Source organism: Quercus lobata, chromosome 9, assembly GCF_001633185.2.
Source record: "Quercus lobata isolate SW786 chromosome 9, ValleyOak3.0 Primary Assembly, whole genome shotgun sequence".
Taxonomy (NCBI): Eukaryota; Viridiplantae; Streptophyta; class Magnoliopsida; order Fagales; family Fagaceae; genus Quercus; species Quercus lobata.
Window position 1 is genome coordinate 6,887,607 of NC_044912.1, and position 20,235 is coordinate 6,907,841.

General features: G+C 32.3%; 4 protein-coding genes across 6 annotated transcripts; 1 reads left to right on the forward strand and 3 right to left on the reverse strand.

Moving 5' to 3' along the window:
- The first annotated feature begins 5,856 nt into the window (after positions 1–5,856).
- On the forward strand, positions 5,857–8,123 carry LOC115962280 (peroxidase 5-like). Of its 2 annotated transcripts, none has more exons than XM_031081185.1 (4): positions 5,857–6,079; positions 6,938–7,129; positions 7,199–7,364; positions 7,611–8,123. In XM_031081185.1, the coding sequence occupies exons 1-4, from the start codon at positions 5,867–5,869 to the stop codon at positions 8,021–8,023; spliced, it is 984 nt and encodes a 327-aa protein (XP_030937045.1). In that variant the 5' UTR covers positions 5,857–5,866; the 3' UTR covers positions 8,024–8,123. The 2 variants fall into 2 exon arrangements, with proteins under 2 accessions (XP_030937045.1, XP_030937046.1); XM_031081186.1 differs by having other exon boundaries at positions 5,979–6,079; positions 6,938–7,067.
- Positions 8,124–8,650: 527 nt separating this feature from the next.
- On the reverse strand, positions 8,651–10,776 carry LOC115960734 (nascent polypeptide-associated complex subunit alpha-like protein 2). Its single transcript, XM_031079715.1, has 4 exons — positions 10,526–10,776; positions 10,336–10,435; positions 9,498–9,616; positions 8,651–9,413 (listed from the first exon to the last, which is right to left on the reverse strand). Exons 1-4 carry the CDS (start codon positions 10,616–10,618, stop codon positions 9,063–9,065), a joined length of 663 nt encoding a protein of 220 aa, XP_030935575.1. The 5' UTR covers positions 10,619–10,776; the 3' UTR covers positions 8,651–9,062.
- A 3,092-nt stretch (positions 10,777–13,868) lies between these two features.
- On the reverse strand, positions 13,869–15,240 carry LOC115958947. Of its 2 annotated transcripts, XM_031077225.1 has the most exons (3): positions 14,833–15,240; positions 14,578–14,664; positions 13,875–14,468 (listed from the first exon to the last, which is right to left on the reverse strand). In XM_031077225.1, exons 1-3 carry the CDS (start codon positions 15,166–15,168, stop codon positions 14,313–14,315), a joined length of 579 nt encoding a protein of 192 aa, XP_030933085.1. In that variant the 5' UTR covers positions 15,169–15,240; the 3' UTR covers positions 13,875–14,312. The 2 variants fall into 2 exon arrangements, with proteins under 2 accessions (XP_030933086.1, XP_030933085.1); XM_031077226.1 differs by lacking the exon at positions 14,578–14,664 and having other exon boundaries at positions 13,869–14,468.
- A 100-nt stretch (positions 15,241–15,340) lies between these two features.
- Positions 15,341–18,596, reverse strand: LOC115958948. The gene is made up of 3 exons (XM_031077227.1): positions 18,154–18,596; positions 16,502–16,588; positions 15,341–16,416 (listed from the first exon to the last, which is right to left on the reverse strand). Exons 1-3 carry the CDS (start codon positions 18,412–18,414, stop codon positions 16,273–16,275), a joined length of 492 nt encoding a protein of 163 aa, XP_030933087.1. The 5' UTR covers positions 18,415–18,596; the 3' UTR covers positions 15,341–16,272.
- Between the last annotated feature and the right edge of the window lie 1,639 nt (positions 18,597–20,235).

The window sequence follows — 20,235 nt, forward strand, 5'->3', positions numbered from 1 at the left end:
ATGCATTGATGATTGTAGAATTTCTAAGGAAATCATCCAAATAGATGACTATATATATATATATATATATATATATATATGGTCAGGAAAACTTGCTAAAAAGTGTGACCTATGTGAAAGTTAAAAAAAAAAAAAATTAGTAATACAAAAATTGAAATAATGTAAGAGAATTTGATTAGTAATACCAAATGATCATGAAAAAAGAACCTAGCAAGATGAAGCCAAACACAATTTCTAAATTTTAACAAATTAGCCAAGAAAATAGAAGGAAAAGATCTTGAATTATAAATTATCATGTGTCAACAAACAATGCTATAATCTATAATTGTACTGCAAGAGTAATGCATTGATGATTGTAGAATTTCTAAGGAAATCATCCAAGTAGATGACTGTATATATATGGCCAGGAAAACTTGCTAAAAAGTGTGACCTATGTGAAAAAAAGAAAAAAAAAAATTTAGTAATCAAGAAGTGAAATAATGTAAGAGAATTTGATTAGTAATACCAGCATATAGACAACCTAACAACCATTTATCATTTAAGCTATGTTATTCAAATTGCTTTACTGACATAAAAAATAAAAATAAAAAAAAAATTAAAAAAAAAAAACTATTGTTATTATCTTGACAATACTTATCAATCTTCATATATTAATTTTCTCCATTCTAATTAATCCAAGAACTTCTAGAACTTGTAAAATGCCTATCATAAAGCATTAAAACAAATAGAATGTCAAGATTATAGAGAAATCTAAATGAGAGAGAGAGAGAGAGGTACCTTTGATATGTAGTAGATATAAAAAACAAACATGTACTGATAATTGAAATTTTTCCATCACAAATACTAAGCTTATTGGTTTTAAAAGAGATAAAAATATATATAATATGTAGGGGAAGGGGAAAAGGTATAAATGATACTTAAGTGTAGGGGCAGAGCCAGAAATTTTGGTTTGGGGGGGGCCAAGTTGTGATACTATTATATTAGTTAATACAAACCTCTACACATACACACACATAAATTAATTTACTAAGAGAATTTATTATCTTCTAAATTTTAATGAGCATATAAAAGCCATGTATTTCTTCTATTAGACATGTACAAAAATTTATCATTTTCTACATAGTTTAATTTGTTAAACCTCTTAAATTATATGATTTTAATATAATTTCTCTTTCTTTTAAGAGCACTATTGAAATGACTCAAAATTTGGGGGGGCCAACTTCAATTTTTACATGCTACATTTTTTTAAAATGTAAATAATATATATACTATAAAATAATTTTTTAAAATTTTAGGGGGGCCTTTGCCCCCCCACTCTTGTGTGTGGCTCCGCCACTGCATAAGTGTCGTGGGAGGGGAAAGGTTAGAGAAAAGGAAGATACCTTGTATATTTTGGTAATTAAAAATTGTATTTGTAACTGCTAAGTTGCATATATAGGTGTTTGTGTGTGTGTGTGTGTATATAGACACTCATTGAATTAAATGTGGTAACATAATAGCATGTCTGAATAGAGAACTTTTGGAGTACCATATTGGTTTATGGAAAATTAGAGACTTTCCATATTCATTATTTTTTTTCCAAAAATTTTTTATGTGAGAATGAGATCACATCAAGGTATATGCTTCAAGTAAGAGTAATGGATATTAGTATTATCATGGAAAATATAAAGCAACAATTAAACATTGTAAGTGTCCCAGAGTTGTTTCCTTAAAAATTATAATTGGTAAGAAATTTTTTTTTTTTTTTTTTTGAGATGATAAATGGTAAGAATTAGAGATTAGTTTTTTTTTTTTTTTTAAATACATTAGTATGTAGGACTTGCCGTAAAGTTATTTACATCGTAAAATTAATGAGAAAACCATACAAAACTAAGTTATAATCTCAAATACAAAGAAAAAGAGGAACACCATATGCTCCATACCTATCGATCATAATATGTAGAAGATTATGTTTCTTCTTCCAAAGTATCCTAAGAAGTTAGAAGTTAGCATTAGATGAGACTAAAGAAAATTAGCAAGAATTTATATAGTAAACATAAATAGAACAAATAACAAAGCCATTCAGAAAATAAAATAAATAAATGGGAGGGAAATGATCATGTACTAAATTAATAAAAATGCATTCCAATTTTTTAGACTATTTTAATGGTTAAAATGCAATTATGTATAGGAAAATTTTTAAACATGAATATAAAGAAATAGACTAAAAATTCACAAGTGGAAAAACCAAAAAAGAAACATTGTATTACGACATCGTAAAAAAAAAAAAATATATATATATATATATATATAGCACAAACCATAAAATTTGTAGCTGAAAAGCAAAGAAGTTGAGGGGGAAGAAAAGAAAAAACTAAACTCAAAGGAAGTTTCCAATTCTATTTGTAATTTGGTGACTTATGGGGTGGAAAGAGAGCAATTCAAAATTTATATAAAAAAAATAAATAAATAAATAAGTGGGTTTTAAATACAAAAGGAGGCAAATGAATGTTTTGATGGGGAGAGACGCCATTTTAAAATGGCTTCCATGTGTTAATTAATGACTCCCTTACCTTAATGAATTATTAACTTCTTTATTTGACTCTTCTAAAAAAAAAAAACTCTTTATTGGCTGATCTGCTAAGAAAGCTCCATCAATTGGGCTAATATTGATGAACAAATACCATAACACTAACATCAATGCATTAAATGATTTTTATTGTGGAGGAGGCTAGGAGAAAGGTTAGTTTGCCATAGATTTAAAAAAAAAAAATGGAACCATTAAAACTATACTCTTTATTTTCTATCTATGGAATCTAGACATAGTAACAAATAATACAAAACAAAACATTACCAGACCAAAAAGAAAAAAAAAAAAAAAAAAAAAGAGCTTAATTGTTTCACATTTACTAAATCAATAAAATGCATTTCAATTTTTTAGACAACAATTTTAATGGTTAAAATGCAATTATGCATAGAAAATTGTAAACATGAAATATAAAGAAAAAGACTAAAAAAAAAAAAAACACTGTACTATAACATCGTAAAAAAAAAAAATAGCACAAACCATAAAATAAGGAGATAATAAGTCAGAGAGAGAGAGAGAGAGAGAGGATTGATTGTTGAATTTGAAGCAATTGAGATTTAATGGTGAAGTCATTAATAGGAGAAACATTAGCAATTTGTTTGGTGGGAAGATGATGTGTTTTTTTTTTTTTTTTTTTTTTTTCCGAGAAAAAGAAGATGATGAGTTGAGAGAGAGATATAGATAAGAAGTGGGGTTTATGGTGGAGATAAGGGTGGGATTTATTTTATATTTTTTAGTATTTTTAAATTGATAGAAATTATTTTTAAATTATTGGACAAATAAAAAATTAAAAAAATGATGGAACTGATATGGCTACTAATGTGACTCAACATAAGCGTAGCAACATTAAATGCTACAACATCATAAAAAATAAAAAATAAAAATCTAGCACAAACCATAAAATAAGGAGATAATAAGTCAGAGAGAGAGAGAGGGAGAGAGGATTGATTGTTGAATTTAAGGCAATTGAGATTTAATGGTGAAGTCATTAATAGGAGAAGCATTAGCAGTTTGTTTGGTGGGAAGATGATTTTTTTTTTTTTTTTTTTTTTGAGAAGAGGAAGATGATGAGTTGAGAGAGAGATATAGATAAGAAGTGGGCATTATGGTGGAGATAAGGAGATAATAAGTCAAAAAGAGAGAGAGAAAGAGAGAGGATTTTTTTTTTTTTTTTTTGAGAAACAAAAAGAGAGAGGATTGATTGTTGAATTTAAGGCAATTGAGATTTAATGGGGAAGTTATTAATAGGAGAAACATTAGCAATTTGATTGGTGGGAAAGTGTCTTTTTTTTTTTTTTTTTTTTTTTTTTTAGAGGAAGATGATGAGTTGAGAGAGTGATATAGATAAGAAGTGGGCTTTATGGTGGAGATAGGGGTGGGATTTATTTTATATTTTTTAGTATTTTTAAATTGATAAAAATTATTTTTTAAAGTGTTGGACAAATAAAAATAAAATAAAATAAAAGATGATGGAAATGACATGTCTACTGACGCGGCTCAACATGAGCGTAACAACATTAAATGTTACGTTTCAGGTTTTAGTATTATGTAGATTAAAATTATACTCTTTATATTTTATCTATGAAATCCAGACATAGTAACAGACAATATAAAACAAAACATTACCAAACCAAAAAAAAAAAATCTTAATTGTTTCACATGTACTAAATCAATAAAATGCATTCCAATTTTTTAGATAAACAATTTTAATGGTTAAAATGCAATTATGTATAGAAAAATTGTAAACATGAATAGAAAGAAAAGGACTAAAAATTGAAAAGTGTAAAAAAAAACTGTATTACAACATCGTAAAAAAAATTCTAGCACAAACCATAAAATAAGGAGAGAGAGAGAGAGAGAGAGAGAGGATTGATTGTTGAATTTGAAGCAATTGAGATTTAATGGTGAAGTCATTAATAAGAGAAACATTAGCAATTTATTTGGTGGAAAGATTTTTTTTTTTTTTTTTTTTTTTTTTTTTTTTTTTTTTTTGAGAAAAGAAAGATGATGAGTTGAGAGAGAGATATAGATAAGAAGTGGGGTTTATGGTGGAGATAAGGGTGGGATTCATTTTATATTTTTTAGTATTTTTAAATTGATAGAAATTATTTTTAAATTGTTGGACAAATAAAAAAATTTTAAAAAAATGATGGAAATGACATGGCTACTGACGTGGCTTAACATAAGCGTAGCAACTTTAAATGCTACGCTTCAACTTTTAATATTATACAAATTAAAACTATACTCTTTAGTTTCTATCTATGGAATCCAAACATAGTAACAGACAATACAAAACAAAACATTACCAAACCAAAAAAGAAAAAAAAAGAGTTTAATTGTTTTCACATGTACTAAATCAATAAAATGCATTCCAATTTTTTAGACACAAACAATTTTAATGGTTAAAATGCAATTATGTATAGAAAAGTTGTAAACATGAATATAAAGAAAAAGACTAAAAATTGAAAAGTGGAAAAAAAAAAAAATACACACACACACACACAATGTATTACAACATCGTAAAAAAAAATCTAACACAAACCATAAAATAAGGAGAGAGAGAGAGAGAGAGAGAGGATTGATTGTTGAATTTAAGGCAATTAAGATTTAATGGTGAAGCCATTAATAGGAGAAACATTAGCAATTTGTTTGGTGGGAAGATGATGTGTTTTTTTTTTTTTTTTTGAGAAGAGGAAGATAATGAGTTGAGAGAGAGATATAGATAAGAAGTGGGCTTTATGGTGGAGATAAGGAGATGATAAGTCAAAAAGAGAGAGAGAAAGAGAGAGGATTGATTGTTGAATTTAAGGCAATTGAGATTTAATGGTGAAGTCATTAATAGGAGAAACATTAGCAATTTGTTTGGTGGGAAGATGATTTTTTTTTTTTTTTTTTTGAGAAGAGGAAGATGAGGAGTTATGAGAGAGATATAGATCAGAAGTGGGTCTTATGGTAGAGATAGGGGTGGGATTTATTTTATATTTTTTAGTATTTTTAAATTGTTGGACAAATACAAAAAATTATAATGTAAATGACATGGCTGTTGACGTAGCTTAACATGAGCGTAGCAATATTAAATTCTACACTTCAGCTTTTAGTATTATATAGATTATATAGATAAATAGTGCGATTTTCGTCAAGGCCCACTATACTTGCACCTTGCATTTTGCTTTATCGCATGGCACTGGACGCATATTTTAGTCTGTACTATAAGACCACGAAGTACTGCTTTGCCAACTATATATAGTTTATACATAACGTTGTTAATATGCCTTCAGGTCTTACTAGCTTCTAAACAAAATGAGTGCAAGGAAGCTAACTTGTGCATTTATAACTTTGACTGTGGTTCTGTTATGTCAAAGTGTGCGTTCTCAGCTTCAAGTAGGCTTTTATAGAAATTTATGTAACTTAGCTGAAACCATAGTTAAAGAGGAGGTAAGAAAAGGCATCAGTAGGGACGAGGGAGTGGCTGCTGGTCTTGTGAGACTACACTTCCATGACTGCTTTGTTAGAGTAAGCAAATGTGCTAATACAGCTAATCACTTGTTTTCCTCTCTCTCTCTCTCTCTCTCTCTCTCTCACCAATCACAGCATACTTTTATTTTTATTTTTTGATGATTCGATAGTTGAGGAGGGAGATTTGAACATTAGACGCTTTTGTTGGAAACACTAAGATGTGTTAATTGAGTTATAAGGCTCTTGGACACTCCATTTTAAGTATAGTAACTTAGTAAGCATGTTCATTTCCAATCAATGACAATTAGAGCTTAATTTGATCCATGAGTGACCCTCAATATTTAAAGTGAAGTGGAGAGAGTTAAGGTACACAATATTTTTCACATTGTTGATATGGTTTATTGTTGATTGGTACATAATAATCAGTGATAAACCCAAATGAAAGTGATGTTATTCCAATTACAACAAACCGTGTCAGCAATTGCAAAAAATGTTGTTCCTAAAAGTACTTTAAGATTTAATTTCTTGTATATAATGCTATGGGGACAATAATTAAAATTTTAAATTATGTTACACTAGATACATCTCTATATCTAATATTTAATTTTAATCATGAAATGAAATAAACGTGAGATTAGATATATTTGTAAAATTTAATTGGAACCAAGAAACGTGGAATGGATCAAAGAGGCTAGTAACCATTCGAGCTAAATTGATAATTGTTCATGTACAGTTCAAACCATCTATGGGGTATAAAGAATCAAATTTTAATCCATCAAAATAAAGAACTTTTGGTGGGTAACATAGAGGAGCTGAGTAGTACCTAGCAGGTGATGGTGCCAATTTATATTCTCAAATGTGTTGGGTCAAATATTGAGCAATTTGACAAGAGTAACTAACATGTATAACTTTCAGGGTTGTGATGCATCAGTACTCATTGACTCCACTCCAGGAAACTCAGCAGAGCAAGATTCTCCAGCAAATGATCCCAGTCTACGGGGGTTTGAAGTCATCGATAGAGCCAAGGCTAGACTTGAAGCCATATGTAAGGGTGTTGTTTCCTGTGCGGATATAGTCGCATTTGCAGCCAGGGATAGCATAATGATAGTAAGAGATACCTAACCTGCTTACACTGTTGAAACATTTTAGGCGAATTTTTCTTATTTCTTCATGCAGGCTGGAGGGTTTGGCTATGAGGTTCCTGCTGGAAGAAGAGATGGCAGAATTTCTCTAGTTAATGAGACATTTACTAACTTACCTCCCCCTAAATTGAATGTTGACCAACTCACTCAAGCCTTTGCAAAGAAGGGTTTCACACAAGAAGAAATGGTCACCCTTACTGGTAAGAACTTCACACTACTATCTTGTAAAACTATCCAAATCCATTTACCACCAACTCAATAGTCAATATTATTGAGAAATTTTGAAGAAACTACTAAATAACATAAAGACTAAAGTTAGGGACACTAAATTTTACTGTAGAACTGACGAGCACTAATCACAAAAGAGTACTACCAATCATATTCATACAACATCAGTTTATTTTGTAGTAAATATAGCACTTTCCTAACATAAAATGTGTTAACAGGAGCACACACCATTGGCCGCTCTCATTGCACTTCTTTCACTGAAAGATTGTACAATTTCAATGGAACCACAAGTCAGGACCCAAGTTTAGATTCTACATATGCGACTCAGTTGAAGCAGAGGTGTCCACAAGGCAGCAAAAATCCTAATTTGGTGGTTCCAATGAACACTGATTGCCCTAGCTTCCGTGATGCAGGCTACTACAAGAATGTTCTAGCTAACCGTGGACTGTTCACATCAGACCAAACACTCATGACAAACGCAGCAACAGCAATCCAAGTGAATCAAAATGCCAGGAACCCCAATCTTTGGAGGAGCAAATTTGCTGCTGCAATGTTGAAGATGAATCAACTTGATGTATTAACGGGTGATGCTGGTGAGATACGTTCAAATTGTAGGGTGAAAAATAGCTAGAGAGAGAGGAGAGGGAAGCTTAGTAATCTTTAAGCTAAAAGCTGGATGCATATTGTGCCTGTAATCAGTATAATCACAAGGCAAGCAATAATTATTCAAGTTTTTGATGCTCTTATTTTGGATTAGTTACTGCCCCGTTGATTACAATCAAGAGAACCGATTGATATTTAGGATTTAGGGGAACCTCTAGAGAGAAGCTACTCCATGGACACCAGCCCAGCTTTCACAAAGCCGCGCCACATACATGACATTTTGCTTGGTGATTACCAAAAAAAAAAAAGACATTTTGCTTGGTAGCAAAAAGGCCCAATTAAAACCAAAACAGGCTATACAAGGCTTATAAGTTACAACTCAGTCACCAAGAAAGACATCCCCTATTCAAATCTCCCCACCTCAACTATTGAATTATTAACCAAAACACTAAAAATAAAAAGAATGGAAACCAACGAGAATTTAATGTTTAAAGTCTGGACATTCGAGTTATTTTACCAAGCGGCTAAAACCTAGCAAGTATACCAAACCTGTCAAACCATTGCAGTCAAGATAGCATAAACCGCACTACTCCCTACATTTTAGATCTAATTCAGTAACCCAACTGCCCCAGAAAAATATTACGAAAAATAGAGCTCAAATTCGAAAGTCTGATAATCACTTGAGTTTAGTTCTAAGATGTTATGTAAGGAGTCTTTAAACACATCCTTTCAGACATTCTAAGCAATTCTAGCAGACAATTCTTACAAGCTCTTGTAGAAAGAGTGATTTTGTTAAGGAATCCATAACCCAATTAATTGAGTTGCAGCCTTTCAAGCAACAAAAATAACCAGTAATGAAAACCTTAATTACTCAGGAGTAGAATAACTCATCGGGAAGACAACCTCACTGTGACTGAAAACTGTCTGAGACTCTCAAGTCCAACAAAATGAGAAAGGTAACTTAACCACCAGATAGATGTGAGCCAAATAGACTACAATAACTAAATGATGAAATAAGTTTCAAAAATCATCAAAAGAAATACTGCAGGATAGACTATGGAGCATATCTAAGTGGTGAGCTCCATGATAGCACTGACAATGTCCCCACTGTGAGTCTTGAGAGCCTTGACAGCTTTGCTCCTTGACACACTTGCCTGTGTCATGACCAAATCAATGTCCCGAGGCTCCACGCCAGTTTCGTCCACCTCTTCCTCTTCCTCATCAGCCTGCACTCCAGCAGCTGAAGGAGAAACGTCTGATTTTGCCATAATAGATCCCATGTCAGGCATCCTGAACTGCTGGGCAGCCTGTGTCTGCAATTGTGAGCTCAAGTCCTCTATCTTTGCCTCCCCAAATATGACGTAGGTCTCAGAATGTGGGCTTTTAAAGACATCAGGTTTTGAGATGAAAAACAGTATCTGAATAACAAGAAAACTACGGTGAATTTCCATCCATCATGTAGACAGTTGATTACATCAAACGAGGACAAGATAACAGCTTACATTTTTGGTTCTCTTGATGGTGACCCTGCTAACACCGGTAACAGGTTTCATGCCGAGCTTCAACATTGCCTTGCGACTCTTTTTCTCGCTTCTACTCTGCTTAGAACTCTCATTCCCACCTGCAACTCATTCTCCAATCAAAAAACTTGGACAATATAGAAAATAGTCATATAATTAAACAGCCAAATAAACCCTGGCTTTCAAGCAACTCATGGATAAATATCATAGTTGATTAATGAAACCAAACAAAATCAATTCATTATCATTTAGGAAGCAGCTGTATCTCGCTGTACCAAACAATAACAACTACAACAATCAAACATTAAGTCTCTTCCATTACTTCAAAAGTCAAATTTTCTACAATATGTTCTTAAAAAATAACAAAGAACAAGAATACTATGCAACCCACTCTTTTATACTTTCTAGCAAATGAACAGAATTATCTCACACAAACAATCCTTTCTTTTGCCATTGCTTAAAGTATGACCAACTCAACAAAATAATTTATATTCTTTCCATTTTTACTTTGCTCAGTCCTAGATACCAATAAAAATCCTTCCTTTATTCCTACATTTTCTCAATCAGTACATTTCCACTTAAAATGACTAAAACAAATACCCCAAAATCTTCAATTAAAAAAAGCCCCAAACCCCAATTCAAAAGTCCAAACCTTTACCCAATAAACCAAATCCCACTTGCTCAAAAAATAACCCCAACTACACAAAATCACTCATATCAAACAAGTAAATATCATAAAACCCTAAAACACGAACAAAGAAAAAACCCATAAAAAAAAACACAGTAAATAAAAATGAAAACCAAAAAAAAATTGACAAACCTTGTGCCCCATCTTCCTTGTCATCCTCGTCGTCGTCGTCGTCGTCGTCGTCATCCTCGTCATCCTCGTCCTTCACATCCTCAACAACAACCTCGTCGTTCTGCTAAGACATACACATACACAAAACTCAAAACCCAAAAAGCAAAAAGACCCAGAAACTGAATGAAGCATAGAGTGAAGAATGGGTTACCTGGGGTTCAAGATTCTTCTGGGGCTCGTCGGTGGTTGGGGTCTGGAGCAAGGTCTCGGCCTCGGCGGCCTCAACAACTGGTCCTGGTGACATGGCTTTGAAGCACTTTTGATTTTTAGGGGTTTGGTTTTTATCTTTTGGTGCTTGGAAGAAGAAGATGAGGAGGCGAGAGAAAATTGAGGGACTGAGGTATCAATAGGTGATAACCTTCTTTTGTCTCTGTGAATAATAAGCTGAGGCTTTTGTTTTGTGTGTGGGGACTGCGTGTGAAATAAGATAAGGGTTTTCTCATGAATTGGGCCAACTTTGAGTCCATTTTGAATGTGAGGAGCCCATAAGTAAAGGATCCATATATAAATAAATAAATAAATACATTAATATATAATATATAAAAATAATATATTTTGTCCTTAAACTTTTGTGGAGGTTCATTGTCCTTAAACTTTTGTGGAGGTTCATTTTTTATCTACAAAATTTATTTTTTTGGTAAAATACAGTTAGCAGTCTTGAACTTCAGGTTAACGCTAGTGAGATTTAAAATTTTTCAAAACTGACTAACTTAGTCCTTAATCACTATAAAAAGTAAGAAAAATGAGTAATGATTTAAGGTTTAAATTGGATTTATCGGTTTAGGGATCAAGTTTGTTAGTTTTGACTTTTGAAAAGTCTTAACTTAGATGAAATTAGGGCAAAACTTAGAGCTAATAACTGTATTTTACCTTTTTTTTTACATAAACTTCGAAAACATTCCACCATATATCTTTCCATCATCTCACCTTAACTTTTTATCTTACGTATAAGAGCATTAGCATTGAGGGTGTAAAACCCCCCAAGTTGCTATTTTAGCTCCTCATATGTCTAAAATCACCAACATCCGGGTTGGTATATCCAAAAAATTTTCTCACCCAGCTACAGTAAGATTGTAAATTTACAACCTACTGTAGTTGAGATGTAAACATAAATATACTTATTTAATTCACTTTCTCTCTAGCTGGTATTGTAGATTTGATGGAGAGAGAAGAAGAGAGGAAAAAAGGGAAGAAAAAGATAGGAAAGAAGAGAGAGAAATGAGTTGTTTATATTATTGGATGTGATAGTTTATATTATTTTAATGAGTTATATGTAAAAATAAAAACTGAGATATTATGTGAGTTATAAAATAAGTTGATAAAATAGATAAAGTAGGTTTTGAAAATATAAAATAAACTCTTTTTTGCATCTCTAGATACTAGTGCTCTAATGTATCATTAAAAAAAAAAATATATATATATATATATATATATATACACTAAGATCATATATTTTTATCATTAGATAAGTAACAAGGACCAATATCATTAAAAAAAAATACAAAAAAGGAAATAACACGTGGCGCAAAATGATTGATCATACACACTGCTAACTTTACAAATTGACAAAAACACCCCTCTCCATCTAGACTGTCAACTCAGATTGACAAAATACAATCCTTAAATCTCAAATTAAGGCTTAGAGAAAACACCCCAAATACTAAATGAAAACCCCAAATTCATGTGCATTTTTGTTTTTGTGTGAACATTTTGTTTTTACTTCACAGAAGGAAAAAGAAATCATGTGAGAATTCTAACCAGCACCTTTATTCAGTGGCGTAAAGTATGCATATATGTATCGTCTTCTAATACAATTTTCCTAGTTTGATCATGAGGCAAGGGTCTGCTTGAAAACTAAGGTAACATAATTGGAAAGTATAGTATACTTGAAAAATCTTTTGTTTGTAAATAATTTAATCGAAATCCAACACATAACAAAAAAAAAAACAGGGACACGACGAGGGGGGGGGGGGGGGGGGGGAGAGAGTTGTAAGACTATCACTAAGGTTTTGGAGGTTTTCCCTAACTAAGAGATAGTTTTGTGCCTATTTGGATTGGGTACATAGTGGGAGGGGTGTGTTTCAATAAATTTCAAACATCCAATATTGCGTGTGACTAATCATTTGGTGTCATGTGTTGTATCTTTATTTTAAACGAATTGGTCCATGTTAGATTATCTAATACTATAAATATACCATATTGGCATTCCGTTCGAAGGCTTAGAATAAAAGTCAAAATAAGTTGACAAAAGGACATAAACTAGAATGTTTTTAAAATTTTAGGAATGAGTTTTTTTACAAATTGGTGATGAAAAACAAATTTCAAGCAAAGATTATGAGAAGATAACTAAGATGAAGAATACAAGTTCTTTTTTCTCTTTTTATTTTTTTATTTATTTATTAAGCTTTTAATTTAAGATAGTTATCATCTCAATTTTTCATCTACTTCTTTTTCATATAAATTTAATTCGAGGCTAACTAGGGTTGGTCTGGAGTTCAGTATTGACTATTGACACTCTTCTATTATAATTTGGACTTTTGAGTAAGACCAATGAAAGCCTTTTTTTGGTTGAAAAGTATATACATATATATATATATATATATATATATATATATATATATATATATATATACACACACTAGCTTGAAATGGATTTTGTACCCTTCCAAGAGTCCTCTAATTTTTTGCACAAACATTAGGTCATGAATCTGCAAATTTCTCAGTACCTTCATCTTCAAATACATATACACTAATTGATTCATCCCCTAAATCTTTTTTTTTTTTTCTTGTGAAATAAAACTTTCATTGCATGGGCAACAAGGGTTTTAAAAAAATAAAAATAAAACCTAGGTTCCTCTCCTCCAAAATTGCAAAAAACGCATAAGGGGGAGGGAGCCCGGCCCACAAAAGAATTTAAAAGAGCCCATTTAGTCAACACATGGGTAGAATCTCTAGGAACCCACCCAAAAGAACAGAGCAAAATCCTAAGCTTAATTATGCAATAATATATCCACACACACTACTTGCAATTTTCCAACTAGATGACCTCCCTAAGTTGTTGATGGCCTCTACACAAGACAAACAATCTCCTTTGACAGAAATCTTTAGCGATAGGAAAATGGTGATGTATATCAAATAACTCATTAGACAAAGCACTAATTACTTATATTTATTAATTCTTCACATTGTGATAAATACAAAATGTTTGAAACATATCCACACAAACAAAATGATATTCATAGTTTACAAATGCGAGTATATATACATAAAGAATGCATTTACTAAGAATAATGTTAGTTACAGAACAATTTTTATCATGTTTTTTTCATAAATAAGATCCTTTCACTCAGGGCAATCACTAACACTCTTTTTATTATACATCAATCATAACGGACCATGTGAACAATTGTGAAAAAAATGTTGCTGAAAATGATAGGTGCCAATACTTATTGATTTACTTAATGAGAAAGAAAGATAATCTAATTCTACAAGCATAATTCAGTTCAAAGGCTAAGAAAAATACAGGTACAGAAAAAGAACTGCTTTTAGAAAGGCTAGGCTATCCATCTTTTTCTTTTCAGATAAATGTCACTGCTACTTTTTCAAAGGCTAGGCTATCCATCTTTTTCTTTTCAGATAAATGTCACTGCTTGCTTCTAAATTTCAAATTACTTAATGCACTAATTTCATGCTGTTACATCACCTTCTGTATCAGACTACAAAACAAAATGCACTCCACTTATAACTAAAATGGACGAATTTCATTTGATCCCAACTCTCTCTCCATTCTTTACAAATACTAGGATATCTACATATGTCAATGATGACACATATTCCTCTTCAAAATGAAAAGACTTCTAAAAAACAGAAAGCTATATGTGACCCAAATATTAAACTCTAAAGCTTGAATTTGACAGCCTCATAGCAAAATAATTTACTTAATCTCTGCCATATGCCATTAAAGGTGGGTTGCCTCTTCTCAAATTCTTTTGGAACTCCCAATATTCTACGTGCTCTGAAGCATGGCAATGTGCTGGTTCAGGCTCTGTCCAGTACTTGCATGGTGCAGCTGAATCGCAAACGTAACAATAACACTGCATTCCATCAATATTCGAAAATTTATCAGTATATCTTTATGTATAACAGGTATAAACTATATGCACTTAAACACTGATTAAATTAGCTGTTAAATAAAACTATCACCATCTTGCAGTAGTTCTCATGAGGTGTTGTATGAAAGGGGAAGTTGAGACATGCATGCCTTGAATGTGGATAATCTCTAAGAGCCACCTATTTATCATTAATCAAATTATATATCAAAACCTCTCAGTAAAACACACATACAAACACAAACACTTCCAATGATACTAATGTATTAAGATTGTAAATATAACACACTGATAACACAAAAGCAAGTTAACCAGACATCAAGTTTGTGAAAAAAAGTGCAAACCATACCTGGCCTTTTTCAGCAATAACAAAGAGATCATTAGCACCATCAGGATGACCATCAATAAGATTATTGTTCGTGGAGAGGTTGAAGACGTCGAGGGGCTCGTAAGGGTCGAACTCCAAGATGAAACAGTCCTCTATTTCTTCTATGCGCTTCGTGTCCGCCTTTTCTTTGAGACAAAATATGGATCTAATTGGAGACCCAATAGAAGAAGAAGAAGAAATGTCTCCGACTTCATTATAACCTGATTCATCTGAAGAAGTAATTGACTTCATCTGACTAACAAGTTTTCTCTGTTTCTCGGATGAGAAGGGTGATATATTAAGCTCATTTTCACTCATTTTCTTTCTTCTGTTTGGTTACCATGCAGTTGAGTCCCTATGAATCAAGACGCAGAGAGTGTACTACTACTACTACAGCAAAGAAAACTTTCTAAAAAGGCAATGATAAGTGGACCGTTGGGGTCCTTAACAAAAAAGGATATTGTACTGAAGAATTAACCAATGTAGTCTCTTTTTTTATAAGCTTAACCAATGTGGTCTTGATTCATCTTTTTCTTCTCTCCTCTATGAAAGTTTTGCTTACTCAAAAGGGAAAAAAACTCTACTCCTCCCTTTTGGCCCATTTTAAAAATAAAATAATAATAATAATTAACTGTAAAAATTGTTTCCTTCAAATCCCACATACTAATCCACTGGTAGTCAAATTTACTTCTGAAACATTAATAGCATCCAGTTCTATAAATTAGAGGTAAAAATTAGGGTATCTAGTCAGTTCTTTAAAAATACAAACATTTCTCCTCTACAGTCCATGCTTGAAGGCCTACATTGATGTAGGCATTTCATTCAGAATTAACACTAAAAAGGAAGTGGGCACAACTTTAAATAAATTTTCTAATTTAGAACTGCATTGTTTAAAATAATATAAGACATTGATCTGGACAAGAATTCAATTCCTTTTTTCTTTTCTTTTTTTAAGTACTGGAAGTAAATCAATTTCATCCACTCATCTCCAAAAAACTTATGAACTCTTCCAACATGTGCAAGGGGTTTGAATGCTGACAATTTTTTGGGGAAGGGTACACAAATCCTTGCTTTCAGCTTCTGCAAAAGACCAGGAATCAGACTCCAGTTCCTTAACTAATAGAATTTCAAACATTTTACACCCAACTCTCAGTCTCTCACCATCCTTTACATATATCATAGCATGTATATATATTCATATATAAAACAACCCAAAATGATGGAATAATAGCACATATGCCTCTTTAAATGAAAAAGGTTTCCTGCAGTAGAAACATATCTAAAGAACCCACATATCAAATTCTAAGCATTAATTTGACAGCATTAAAGCAAAACAATTTACTTTTTCTTTTGTCATGTACCACTATACCAGAAGTCAGAAACCCATTAACTACAGTAAAGCACAAAGAAAGAAAAACTTCTTCAATCCCAAACAGCTGGTAGTTTTTTCCTTAAATTTCTTCGGGACTTCCAATCTCCAACCTTCTCTGAAGCATGGCAGTGTGCTTGTTCATGCTGCATCCAATACTTGCACGGGGCAGATGAATCGCAAACATAACAGTAACACTGCAATAATTCCATAGATTGAAATTTATTATAGAATGGAGACAAAGTATACATCCCATATTGCTTAAATGTTAAATCCCATTACCAGCTTGCAGTATTGCTCATGAGGTGTTGTCTCAAAAGGGAATTTCATACAGAGATGCCTTGAATGTGGATAATCTCTGCAAGCCACCTATTCACCATCAATCAAAATGAAAACATTTTAGGAAAGCACATTCACAGAAAGATTTTGAGTAAAACACACGCAGCTCGTGGGCTTAAAACAACAAACACCATCCCTTAATAATATTACTTTACAAGCACACCAATCAAGGGCACTCTTGCCTACTCACTTGCACACGCACTGCACACAACTTTGAGCCACATGGATGGCACACAAAAAACACTCTATCTTACAGTATGTTTGGATGTTTGGAAGGAGAAGAGAGTAGAGGGTAACAGGGGAAGGAGAGGAGAGGAAAGGGGAATGGTTACCCCTTCCCCTTGTTTGGGTTTTTTTAAAATATAGATATCCCTCTCCTTTGTTTGGATATTTTAAAAATTAAGTACTTTGTTTAGATATTCCAAAAATTAAGTACGTGGAGGAGATGTGAGAGATATGGTCATATAAATTAACAATTACAACACTTTTTGCTAATTCAGTTGTTACAAGTGGAGGAGGGGAATTCGACCCATGGTTCTCCTCATAAAGGAAACCAGGCAATGCCACTAAATTACAAGAAACAGATATAAATTGACAATTTTTTTTTTTAATATAAGTGGAACCCCTCCCCTCCCCCTCCAAATTCATCTGATTTGGGGAAATTAAATATGAGGGGTTTGGAGGGGTAAGATATCCCTTTCAAATCCCCTCAACCCTTCCCCCTCCAAACATCCCAACAGGGTTTTACTCACTCCTGTGCCAGGCACTGTTGCACAAAAGATACACCTCCATAGTGTTTAACATAGTTGTTACCTAGTCACACGATGACACCTAGAATTTCAACTCCTAAAATTTTTATCTTTACTTAGTCTCACACACAACACCCTTCCAGCCATGATATATCACTTCTTAAAATCTTCTGTGTCGCCTTCGGGGTAGGTCTCACTGCCATCAACCATCTTACAACACTCCAAATAGGACTTTATGTAGATGCATCAATTACTATAATTGTAGTTGTTGAGCTTCTCCATCGCACAAGCCATGTTGACAATTTAATTTCATTTAAGCCCACATACTACCAACTAAACTTGACCTCAAACCAATGAAACATCACATGATTGGTGTGATGGCAAAGCTCAACAACAACAACAACAACAACAACAATAATTATAGACATGTTAGATGTTACATATACTTGCACGAAGAGTCGGGCAAATGAACAATAAGATGAACCACTATCCCAAGTGTACCTAACACACTTCAATAGGTACACATCTCTCACACTCAAACCAAACTCTTCCACACTAATACAATTTTTTTGTCCTTTTAGGGTGTTTGATAAGTTGATTATATTTTAAATGAACGCAGAAAATGAAAGCCAAACTCTCCTATGCTGCCATTCCACGACAACACCAAGCAAAGGAATACAAAAAACCCATCATTCAATTTCATCAAAAACAACAAAAAAATGGGTCTTTTCGTGTTCTACATTTCCTTAACAACCAAAACCAAAAAGACCCAATATGCATAAAAAAGAAAACCCATCACAGAAAAGAGAAAATCATTGAAATGGGTGTGTGATTAAGAATCCAAACCTGGCCTTTCTCAGCAACAACAGAGACTTCATTATCAACAGGACTATTGCTAACAGAGAGCTTTGAGATATCAATGGAGTCAAAGGGATCGAAGTCCAATATGAAGCAGTCCTCGATCTCTTCAATGCGTTTGATATCGGTGTTTCTTTTGACGCAAAACACGGGTCTCAACGGAGTCCCATTATCTTCTTCCTCTTCTGAATATCTCTCATCAGACGAAGAGGGAGATATCTCAATCACCTCTGTCCCATTTTTTGCCATTTTCTGTTTGGTAACCGAGAAAATGATTCCCTGTCTGTGATTTGAGCGATGCCACCGACTACTACTGTTTTTAACACTGTGAGGAGAGCGACTCGGATTTCGAAAATATTTAGGTTTTGGAATTCGTGGAGTGGACCGTTGGAATTCCCCACAAATCAAACACAATTAGTGAAAATGGAGGAAGCAAACGACGCCGTTTTGATTTTGGTTGTTTTTTTTTTTTTTCACTTTCTTGCTATCATAAAGAAAGGGGAAATATTAAATATATAAATAAATATCTCACTTTTCATATTTTCTTCATTAAAAAAAGTATTCTCCCAAAACAAAAATAGTTTTTAAAGTTTATCATTCTATCATCTCCATCTTATCTATACTAATTCCCAACATCATAAAAGATTGAGATTATCAAGGGAATATAAATTTGATCAAGATTTTTCTTTTGGCTAAGGATTAATAAAAAAAATGGTAATGTCACGTGCACGCATAAAATGACATAACTTTATATCTATTATTCATAACTCGTCACGTAGTAAGTTGTACCATTTTATATGTCCCCAATATTTTTCATAAAATAAAATTTAAAAAAAAAAAAAAAAAAAAAAAAAAAAGAAGAAGAGAGAGAATGAAGAGTTTGAGGTAAAAAGAAAGTTAGAAAGTGGATGCCTCGATTGTTTGTAATATTAGAGTTTATAAAATAATTGAAGAAAATGAGGACATTCTTTAAGGCACTACTACTTTTTTTTTTTTTTGAGATACACTCAAGGCACTACTTGATGTGTGTTAGTGTGTAAATTTAAGTGCCTCATCGTCTACTAATAGGCCAAGTTCAGTTCAGAGAGACACAATTCTTCTTGACATAGCAACCTGATCAAGGCTAAGTCTTCACATTCAACAATTAGGTTAGTGAACTCAATTTCCCTGCTAAGAATCAAAGTTTGGAGCACAACCAATGTGCAACAAGTACCATGAAGATGGAGGCTATTAGATTAAGTTCCCATGAATCTAAGGATATAAATAGTGTCATATGATTTAAAATTCTATGCCACCAAATAATGCAACAATAACTCAATTTAAATGAAGTGTATATTTACTTTTTGATTTCTTAACTACCAAATTTTTACCACGAAATGAACTTTTTTTTTTTTTTTAATAATACTAAGTATTTTTAACATATACATACAAGAAGAGGGAAGAAAGTCTTAAAAAAACTAACAGTGGTGTATATCCAAAAAGATCTAGCTCTTACATACACAACATAGGTTTTAAATTTCTTTAACTCACACTCATTTTTCAATGTAAGATTAACCCATTGTTTTTTTTTTTTTTTTTTTAGAATACTAAGTATTTTTAACACACACAAAAAAAAGAGGGGATAAGGTCTTAATTTTTAAGCAAATGAAAAGAATCATTTTCCACACAAATTCTAGTACATTATGCAATGATGGCACCAAAATTTTTTACCTAGGGCCAAACTATTGTATTGAATATAACTAAAAATACATATATACAATAGGAAAAAAAACACACTTTCTCTTCTTTATCTTTAGGGTAGTTCCATGTTTGATTACATCATAATATAGTGAATATTCACTCATGTTGTTGCTTCACCAATCTATAACAGGTAATTAATCAAACATTCAAGTTAGTATTTATCGAAAAATCATGTTATTAGATAAGATACATCTTTAAATAAAAAGATATATCTCTTTCCAAGAAATATGAAGGAGTATAAATATTGGGACTCCTCATTCATTTTAGATTATTTTCTCTCTCTCTTTAACAGTGTAGGTGATTCTCACCCTAATAGAATTACCAAGAAAC

Coding starts and splice junctions, on each gene's coding strand:
- LOC115962280 (XM_031081185.1), top strand. CDS start 5,867: ATGAGTGCAAGGAAGCTAACTTGTGCATTTATAACTTTGACTGTGGTT. Junction 6,080..6,937: donor TCCATGACTGCTTTGTTAGA/GTAAGCAAATGT, acceptor TATAACTTTCAG/GGTTGTGATGCATCAGTACT. Junction 7,365..7,610: donor AGAAATGGTCACCCTTACTG/GTAAGAACTTCA, acceptor ATGTGTTAACAG/GAGCACACACCATTGGCCGC.
- LOC115960734 (XM_031079715.1), bottom strand. CDS start 10,618: ATGTCACCAGGACCAGTTGTTGAGGCCGCCGAGGCCGAGACCTTGCTC. Junction 10,436..10,525: donor AGAAGAATCTTGAACCCCAG/GTAACCCATTCT, acceptor ATGTCTTAGCAG/AACGACGAGGTTGTTGTTGA. Junction 9,617..10,335: donor CAAGGAAGATGGGGCACAAG/GTTTGTCAATTT, acceptor AATGAGTTGCAG/GTGGGAATGAGAGTTCTAAG.
- LOC115958947 (XM_031077225.1), bottom strand. CDS start 15,168: ATGAGTGAAAATGAGCTTAATATATCACCCTTCTCATCCGAGAAACAG. Junction 14,665..14,832: donor TTATTGCTGAAAAAGGCCAG/GTATGGTTTGCA, acceptor AATGATAAATAG/GTGGCTCTTAGAGATTATCC. Junction 14,469..14,577: donor ATGAGAACTACTGCAAGATG/GTGATAGTTTTA, acceptor GATGGAATGCAG/TGTTATTGTTACGTTTGCGA.
- LOC115958948 (XM_031077227.1), bottom strand. CDS start 18,414: ATGGCAAAAAATGGGACAGAGGTGATTGAGATATCTCCCTCTTCGTCT. Junction 16,589..18,153: donor TTGTTGCTGAGAAAGGCCAG/GTTTGGATTCTT, acceptor GATGGTGAATAG/GTGGCTTGCAGAGATTATCC. Junction 16,417..16,501: donor ATGAGCAATACTGCAAGCTG/GTAATGGGATTT, acceptor GAATTATTGCAG/TGTTACTGTTATGTTTGCGA.